This window comes from Apium graveolens, chromosome 2 (assembly GCF_009905375.1).
Source record: "Apium graveolens cultivar Ventura chromosome 2, ASM990537v1, whole genome shotgun sequence".
NCBI classification, from domain to species: domain Eukaryota; kingdom Viridiplantae; phylum Streptophyta; class Magnoliopsida; order Apiales; family Apiaceae; genus Apium; species Apium graveolens.
In genome coordinates, this window is record NC_133648.1 from 161,982,509 (window position 1) to 161,992,020 (window position 9,512).

Here is a 9,512-nt window from a genome sequence, read left to right on the forward strand (position 1 = left end):
ACGGATGATCAACAAGGCAATCCGACGGATGATCATGTACCCGAAGAATAATCAATTCAAACATCAGTTGACAGGGACAACACAGTCACATGCGTCGAGTGTATGCAAAAGGAATGTGGAAGCCTATTCAACTGGATTTTAGAGAACAAAGAAGCATTGTCATTTCCATGCTATTATGAAGATATTCAAAGATGCTAAAATAGAGTAATGAAGCAGCATAGTATTAGACTTGATAGGTTTTGTTTTATTATCTTGTCTTATTACTTTGTAATCTAGGTGATATATAAACTAAGAAGTAGCAAATAGGACAACAAGAACATTAAGCAAGAAAATTCTCAGAGAAACATTTTGTAAGCTGTATTCTTAGCATTTCTCTGTAAACTTAGTTGTTCACATTTGTAAGCAGCTGTGAGCAAACCTTGCTACACAGAGTTCTCTTGATATAATATATATCTCTGGTGGATACATTCAAATCCACCAGAAAGTTTTTAAAGACTTGTGCTTTTAATTACTTGTGTTTTGATTTTACCAACTTCTTATTCCGCACTTTGCAAATCAAACACTTATATATTATTAAGATAGAACATTTTATAATTTGTGAAAAAGGTTCAAGAATTCCATTCAACCCCCCTTCTGTAATTCTTGTTGCATTGTTAGAGACTAACACTTGGCTATAATTAGAAGAGTCCTAAAGGCATGTATTTTCCTAAAAATTCTTGTGTTGACACCAATGAATGTTATTGTTGATAGAGTTTGGACACTTACTAAAGAATTTCACAGATTTTATGGGCATATCTTCTGTAAACCCTTAGGAGACAACACTCCTCTTGTAGAGATTGTCTATGAGTTTAACAGGTTGGTAAACCTCAAATTTCCCGTCACGCCTACGAAAAGGAGCATAGGAGTTTACTTAGATAGCATTTTTATTTTTGATTTTTCTCGAGGACGAGCAAAAGATAGGTATGGGGGCATTTGATAGGTCCATATTATTGCATATTATTAATACCTATTATATGTCGGTTTTCGTAATTTTATTAATAAATAAATTGTTTTACTTTGCTTTATAGCAAAATAAATAAAATCAGAATTTGATTTGAAAAAGGTGCAAATAAGGAAGGAGGTGGCCTATTCTTGAAGTCAAAGGAATTGGAAGATAAATATAATAATTATCGGAAAAGAAGAAGGAAATATTTTAAGAATCCTACTTGTATTCCAAGACCCAAACCCTCGTATTTTCCCTATATATATCGGTCTCCCCTCTTGTATTTTAGACATTCCAACACCCAAGACACCCAATTAGTTATTTGTTTTGTTCATCTTTTTATCATGTGTAGCTAAATTTGTTCCCTAGGATGAATATGAAGTTAATTTTATTGCTTTGATATCTTATCATTCCTATTATTTGATTCTCATGATTTTTCTTGGTGCTTAATTATTTAATTGACAAATTGATTTTGATATATTATTGTTACCGGATTTATTTTTCATAGCTTATACTTGCCCCATGAAGTTTTGATGGGTTATTGTTAGATAACAAGTTTCATAGTATATGCTTATCTCGTTAATTAAAATTTATTTGTGAATAAAAGAGAATTGATTTTAGGGCAAGTTGATATTAATTGTGATTGACTAACGGATTCAAATTCTTAGGATTTCCATATTATTTGATCTATTTGCTAATTAGGTTAATTCAAACTCCTCTCAAATCTTATTGTCTAGTTCGCCTGATGTAAATTGTTAGGGTTTTGAAAATTCGTAGTCTCTGTGGATCGATCTGTAATTGCTACAACTAAACATTGTGCGCTTGCAGTTCTTATTATTTTACAGATCACTGGCCCCGTAGGGGAATTGTAACATGTGGATATGGTGGTAGTGGCGATGAGTATGGAGGTGGGTGTCATGAATGTGGTAGTGGTGGTGGAGCTATGGATGTGGGTGTTTTAGGTTGCATGTTGCTTTGGTTGCATCTGTGGTTGCTGACCCTTTAAGGGCACTGCTGCAACATGTTATGCAACCACTCATGTAAGATTCAATAGTGATTGCTTTTGGCTGAAATATGGTTACAGAAGTTACAAACCGTATTAAAATTTTGATTGTATTTAGTTACATATGGTTGCATCCAATTGTATCTAGATGCAACTGCAGGGGCCAATATAAAAAAGTTGTACAGCATATCAGGTAACTTAAATTGTTATGGAGAAGGCTGGTGGCAAGTCTTTGAATATTGTGATTTCTAGTTTGTTGTTTTAGTTGTTTTTTAGGTTGTAATGTTTGGCCCCGCAGGGGTATTTATTTTTCTGTCTCGCAACCAGTTGCAACTTATTATGCAAATAAATATAATTTTCAAAAGATTTTTTCAAAATTACATTTCTGGTTGCATATATGCAACCACCGTATTTTTACAAATATGCGGAGCTTTTGGCTTAAAGACTTTTGACTTAGTTGACACCAAAATTTTTACAGTTCTTATTATTTTACACATCAAATTTTACACATCGTATATTATGGAAGTTAGTTGACACCGTTACAAGTAACTTATAAGCAGCGAAACACACAGACCTGGTTGACACCAAAATTTAAGTCACATTGTTGTGTGTAGTATATTTAGCAGCCAACTAGAACAGTTACTTTATAAGAAAGTGTCTAGAAATCTCTTTCAACTTCATTGTTTTCATATCAGGACTAAAAGGGGTAAAACAATTAGTACCCCAACATTACATTTCATTCAACACTTCGTATCAGGATGCCACTGCAACCAAGTAACGCTAGTCAACAAAAGCAAAAAAATCTATAATGTACATGCATACACTACAAAACAGCAGTATGTTCAGACTTGGTTAACATGAAACCATCAAACGAAAAAATTATGCAATAGGGAAACTTCAATTTAGATATCCTTAAAAATCATCATTGTTGGTTGGAAACAACAACACAGATGCATCAACCGAAAGGTATATAAAATTTGGAAGAAAACCTAATACCTGGGGAGAAATCTCTACTACAATTGTCCTAGAAAATTAGGAAATAACAAAGTCCCGCCAGATAGACTAACCTCAATCAGTCACTCTGGCATCAACCTACCTAACCCTTTATCCCCTTTTCCCCCTTTTTCCCCTTTTCCCAACCAAATACACATGAAAACCTGTCACATCTCCTTCCTTGTATGTACAGCTCTACTCCAGCTACATTCCGATAAGAATAGGAGGCTCCTTTTGCAAGTAATCCGCAACTTCCATTAATGCTAATTCACATTTCCTCTCAGAAGTTTCAGATTCTTCTGGTGCTATCCTATTGTCATTGTTATCCTTGTTTAGAGAATTGTCATCATCATCATAACCATTCTGAACAGTAGCATCACCACTATGATCATGAGTACAACCTACATTAACTGTAACTACTGGACAACTGTTTTGCGTAGCCAAACAATCTAACTCAAGCTTCTCTTTAGCAATTTTTCCACCACTGATCAAGTCTGTATGACCTAAAGCTGCTATATCATCTGACTTGACCTCATCAGAAGCAGAGATCGGAGAAATCTTGTCATCTGAAATGATTGCAGCAGGAATAGCTGAGACAATGTCACCATTGGCTTTAACATCAAGCCACTGATCGCCCACCCAGTCTCTTGAAGCTCTCAAGTTCTTTTCATGTACATATAGAATCCAGTTTTCGCCTGACGGATAGCAAAGAATAAAGACTATAAAACAGGAGATTCAGATCTGAAGTGTGGGTATCTAAAATACTTGAGAAGGATATAAACATGTCTATGAACATACTTGGAACAAGAATTTGCAGTATTCCAACTTCAGAGTTCCCAATTCCAATTAAAACTCCTTCCCACCAACCATCACTCCACCATGCATCTACCGGAGCTCCAGCCACCATATCCAGGTGCCTTTCGAAGTGAGAAAGAGAAGGCCTGATTGTTGGGCGCCCCCTATGCCTCATGCCAAGTTTATCAGGCACTGCATGCCTGAATGTCGGGATCCATTCCTAAAGGTTGTTCCAGAAATCACTAAGTTATACAAACATGTACAATAATTTTTTATTATTGAAAGTAAAAAAAGAAAGTTACGTGCAGTTAATGCACAATGATATTGATTAATACGTTTATAGCATGTGGCTACACAAAATTTCAAAGGAGACTATTAAAGATATATAGTAAGTGCATGTAAGTAAATGCACGCAATATGGGTTATAAACATGTGTCATTGTGCCATTTTGGTGCAAAAAAATCATTAACTTGTATAAAATCGACAAGCAATTTACTGCTCTTGAAAAAAAACAAGAAATTATTGCTATGCACAGCTTTTTATGAGTTAATATTAACAGCTAGACTTAACAAGAAAAATTAAAACCTTTTCAGCCTGAAACTATGAATATGCAACTACTATCTTATTAAGTGAACAAAGAGAATTGTAATGAATGATATAAAGTTTAGATAAAGTCTAAGCTGGTCACAGAATGAATTGGGTACTTGGCTGTATAGTCAAGGATGGTGACTACTTCAACTTCCCAGACAGCAAGTCTCATTATGGTCAGAAAATAATAGGTATGTAAGTTCAGATGAAATTAATTAAGAAACTTTTGATAGGAGGTCCCATTGGTCTATCAATATTACCCCCAAATGACAAGCCTAAACCTCAAACAGTAGACTAGATTACTGATTGAGTGATTGTGCTTAAGGGCCATATCATACCTCAAGATTACTACAATCATCAGCATCTTTCAGGTCGTCATACTGAACTCGTATCATACGTCGGGAGACCTTCAAAACCGTACATCTAAACCAGCAGCCTCGAATTCCACTATCTTGGCAGAGTACCTCTATCTTGTCATTAACCTTGAACAGTGTAGTTGCCAGAGGTGGGCATTTGGCAGACTTTGAACGGATCAATTTCTTTCGACTACCATACCTCGAGTTTTGGCCTGTCGATTCATATGAAAATGGTTGACGATCTTTATAACTCCTGGTTAGCTTACTTCCTGGCTTTACATTTCCCGGAGGCTTAGATCCATTATCATCCACCGATTTATGATCTAAATATGAAAAAACTGGTTGATCAAAATAGCCACATAATTTATTCAATTTGAAAGGCTTTATACGGTTACTTTTGAACTGCCTAGAGCACAGATGTACTTTATCCAGCACATCTCGAGGAAGTACAACTACAAATTCATCATAGTGTTCACGGGTTACAACTATTGCAGGACCATCAACACATTCCACGCTGATAACTTGAACATATGGTGTAATGAAAACTTCTTTAGGGTGAGAATTTTTTATGGAAACAACATTTCTGAGTTCTCGATTAAGGTGGAACCACCTCACTTTGACTTTCTTCTGGCCTTTTCTGTTTTCATACATATCTTCAAGATATGCAAGGTGGAAGATTTTTTCTTCAGCCAGGACAAAGACAAACGATTGTATCTATCACATGAAAAGAGATGCAAAATCAAGAGTTAGTTAGCATCAGATTGAGAAATGGAAATAGAAAATCGGTTGCCAATTTTAGTAGTAACATTAGGCCTAGTGTCAAGCTTTTACTCTTCTCCTTCCCATTTCCCACTATGACTTGAATTATTCTTTCAAAAGATTATCAGCATTTAAAGGAGTCCTCAGTTAACTAACTAGATTCAAAGATTTTCATAAATTTTTATGTTACCGCAATAGTGATTCCATTCCTGCAAAATGCTGGATAGTGGTTTAGTTGTTTTCCACATGCCCATGATTCACCTGACCACACAATGCCTGTATTTACGTTCAGATTCCTTGAATGACGGCCCTAGTAAAAGATCACATATAAGAACCTACTTTTACAGCTTAAAACAGCAGCAACTTAACAAAAAACAATATTACCTTAGAAACTAGCATCCGGATCTGTTGAATTGCAGACATCGGATCACCTTTGGGTGATTCTGCAATTAGAATGATAAAATTATTGAATTTGGGTAGTCATTTCCAGCTAAGCATTGTCATGCAAGGAACATTTTGATTAATTTTAAAGCAGGAGAAAAAAGTAAATGCTACATGTCATGCGTAAATAAGGAGGTTATGATGAGGCCTTTTAACTTCTAATTGTTATATGGTCCAATTAATCATTATTCCAAAACACTGATTAATCTATACTATACTATTATAAGCAGAACACCCTCTATTTGGTAGTTGCTCGGTAGTTGTTTGGTAGTTGCTCGGTACAGTTGTTTGGTACGACAAATAACAACCGTCAGATCTAAAGTCGGAAAAATGAGAACCATTGGATACAATAATAAAATATTATTATATTAATATTTAAACTGCTCTCATGGATTCAGGGTTCGAACCCCGTCAACAGCTTATTATATTTAAACTTTTATATTCTTTATTTAAACAATATATTATATTATATTATTTATTTTCAGTCAAGTCTCAAATTATTATAAATTATATATTGTTATAATTTATTATATTCTTCGATTTATTTTTCAATTATTGAAAATTATATTATAAAATATATTATTAAAAACTATCGAATGTTAAAAACAATCCGTGCATCGCACGGGTTATAGGCTAGTATAAATAAATATTAGATGTTTGATAAATTAGACTGAATGATTTTAAATTAAACTGATAACTACAATTTCTTATCATTCTGATTCGAAGTATAATTACTTTTTATTTCAATATGTTACAAAATCATATTTCACAATACACACACATATACATAATGTGAATATTTCACAAACCGAATTAAACTACGCAAATAAATTATAGGCATCTTTGGTATACACATCACAATTATGTGTATCAATAAGATACGCATATCCACTATGCGTATTGATGAATATCACATCTCTGTTTCATAAATCATTTCTCCCTCATTTTTCCTTTTAAACTCACATCAATATTTTTTACTCATGCCATATCTATGGTGCAAATCATAAAACAGGTTGCAATTGTATTATTCAAGGTGTTTTCGTCAAATGAGTCACGATTGTCTCTTGGGTATACTGAGTTTTCATTTGGGTGTCAGTTACAAAGAAAGAGCAATGGAAGAGAGCATAGACTATTTGAAAAGATGGCAATGTAAAGAAACAAATAGGGGGCGAGGAGGAGGAGGAGGGCCGGAGGGGATAGATAGGCTAAGGTAAGAAAAGGGGATAGATAGGACACACATAATGATAAAGCGCATTATCATAAAGAGTATACAAGAAGTAAAAAGGGCCCGGATATTTTAGTATCATTCAGGGCAACCACCTTTGTAACTGAGGTATTTCAGTCTTTTATTCTTTTATAGTACAACTGACAATGAATTATTAAAGATTTGAAGTAAATATATGGAATTTGCTTAGACAATTTAGAAATTTAAGCCAAAATCTTATTTTGACCCGAGTGCTTCTGGATTTGTTGTCCATATTGAGGTAAATTGTAAAGAAACCCATTTTTTACCCAATAATCACTACTAGGTGCGGTAAGCACCCGATTTTTTAGTTTTCCAAATTTTCAGAACGCTCATAAATAGTAAAAATGAGTGAAAAAATCAGAAAGATTACATTAAATTGTCAAAAAATATTTATTAGCGAAAAATGTTATTTCCCCATACCCAAGCCCAAAAATTCTGAGTCCAGCACCCGGATTTGTGTTATTCCACCCAGTCCAAGCAACATAGCATCCATAAGAAGAAATTGGCAAAATGAACAAAAAACTTATGCTCGATGAAAAACAATGTAATGTAGAAACATCTAATGTATATCACTATTTCCACACTTTTCATAGAATACAAGGACTAAGTTTAAACAAAAAACATGAGAGCCACAAGTTACTACAGAGAAAACAAATGAAGATCCGGAAATCCACAAGGCAAGGAATAATTACCAAGCTGATGCTGCTTTGATAGCAGAGAAGTAAGCCAATTCATAACCTCTCTCCTTGCTTTCCATCGGTAGCCGACATAGGCCAAATTCTTCCCTCCATAAGCTCTCAAGAAGTCGTCAGAGACAACATAGAACATGTGCCTATAACTCCTTTCGGTTCCTACAACAGCAAGAACAGATTCCCCAGCAGCATCCTTTAAGTAGTAATGCACAACTCGCTTGCCCCACTCTTTGATAACAACGTGCTCTTTCCACTCGACAAAACCTCGGGCATCATCATCAGTAGCAGCCATCTTTCAGTAATTTCAAACAGCCACAATAATAAATAGAACCCCTTTCACATCGAAGAATAGATGGCCACCTCAATCAAAAGCCTAAAATCAAACTACAATTCAGTAAAAAAAAACAGAAAAACATGAACTATACAATTAGCAACCTAAAAACATTGTAGACTATGTTCGCAAGTAAAACCCCAAAAATTACAAGAAAAAAGGAAATAAATACTCAATGGGTTTTAAACACCCATAAAAATCAAAGCACTTGAGCAAAACAAATTACAACAAAAAGGGCCTAGTTATCAATTCATTAGCAAACAAAAGTAAGCATCAAAATAAAAAAAAAGGGGCATTTTCAAATAAAAATACATACCTCGTAAAACACTGATGCAGCGACACGGGTGAATTGGGGAAGAGGAGAAGAGAAGCCAGGGGAGCAAGGGTGGTGTACTGCGTGTATGTGTGTTTTTACAATATTTGGCATATGCATACAAAAATTAGGTACGCCGTTGGGGTACAAATGGGATTCACTAATTTTAACTCTCTTCGTTATTCACTTTCTTATTCACTTTGTAACGTACAGAGAGACACGCCCAATATTCAATATTCAATCGCTCAATCGCATCAATCATAAAAATCATCGGTAATTGATTCGTATATTATAGATAATCGTAAAATACGGATAAAGGTGGATATAATTTTAGATAATTATTAATTTGCCTTTTGATACTGAATTTATTATTTAAAAATGGCGAAAATCTAACCGCAACCGCATATTACATAAATTAAAATATTTTTATAAATAAAATTACTCAAGTTTTGAAATTTGGACTTGACCCAATATAAATAAAATCAGGAAAATTTGCACTAAATTTTATATTTTAGGATTAGTTTTTCTTTTGTAATATGTCACTGAACTATTGAATTGAATTTATTTATCATTTAAACTTATTGAAAATTTAAACTTATTGAATTTATTTTGTAAAATTTTATCATTTTTCATATGTAATATTAATAATTGTTTTTAACTATTTGAGCGGTTGAACCGCAAAACTAACCGCGACCAACCGCAATTACGTGGGTGGATTTAATTAGTTTTTATATACCAACAGTTTAATTGCGGATGAAGATATTGAAAAGCCGCAAGTTACGGTTTAATTTGGTTTTACCCTCCAATCACACCGCGTACACCCCTGCATAAAGATAATTTTGAAAAAATTGGTCAAATGAATTACTTGGATATGCATCTCATGGTTCACTATAAAATGTAATCCCTTCATCCCATTCAAATCACTATGTGTTTTTTCTTTTAATACTCGACACGCATTTTAAAGTAAATATAAAATATATTTTAATTATAAAGAATAAATTTTATAAATAAAA

General features: G+C 33.9%; 1 protein-coding gene across 2 annotated transcripts; it reads right to left on the reverse strand.

The window, feature by feature from the left end:
• Nucleotides 1-2,851: 2,851 nt before the first annotated feature.
• LOC141707960 (uncharacterized) lies at nucleotides 2,852-8,678 on the reverse strand. Of its 2 annotated transcripts, none has more exons than XM_074511411.1 (7): nucleotides 8,503-8,678; nucleotides 7,856-8,228; nucleotides 5,861-5,919; nucleotides 5,667-5,786; nucleotides 4,700-5,431; nucleotides 3,777-3,993; nucleotides 2,852-3,673 (listed from the first exon to the last, which is right to left on the reverse strand). In XM_074511411.1, exons 2-7 carry the CDS (start codon nucleotides 8,145-8,147, stop codon nucleotides 3,183-3,185), a joined length of 1,911 nt encoding a protein of 636 aa, XP_074367512.1. In that variant the 5' UTR covers nucleotides 8,148-8,228; nucleotides 8,503-8,678; the 3' UTR covers nucleotides 2,852-3,182. The 2 variants fall into 2 exon arrangements, with proteins under 2 accessions (XP_074367512.1, XP_074367513.1); XM_074511412.1 differs by having other exon boundaries at nucleotides 7,856-8,239.
• Between the last annotated feature and the right edge of the window lie 834 nt (nucleotides 8,679-9,512).

Excerpts from the sequence above, each read along its gene's own strand:
- LOC141707960 (XM_074511411.1), bottom strand. The coding sequence starts at position 8,147 with ATGGCTGCTACTGATGATGATGCCCGAGGTTTTGTCGAGTGGAAAGAG. Across the intron at positions 5,787-5,860 it reads TCCGGATGCTAGTTTCTAAG|GGCCGTCATTCAAGGAATCT; the intron begins GTAATATTGTTT and ends ATCTTTTACTAG. Across the intron at positions 3,674-3,776 it reads ACTGCAAATTCTTGTTCCAA|GCGAAAACTGGATTCTATAT; the intron begins GTATGTTCATAG and ends GCTATCCGTCAG.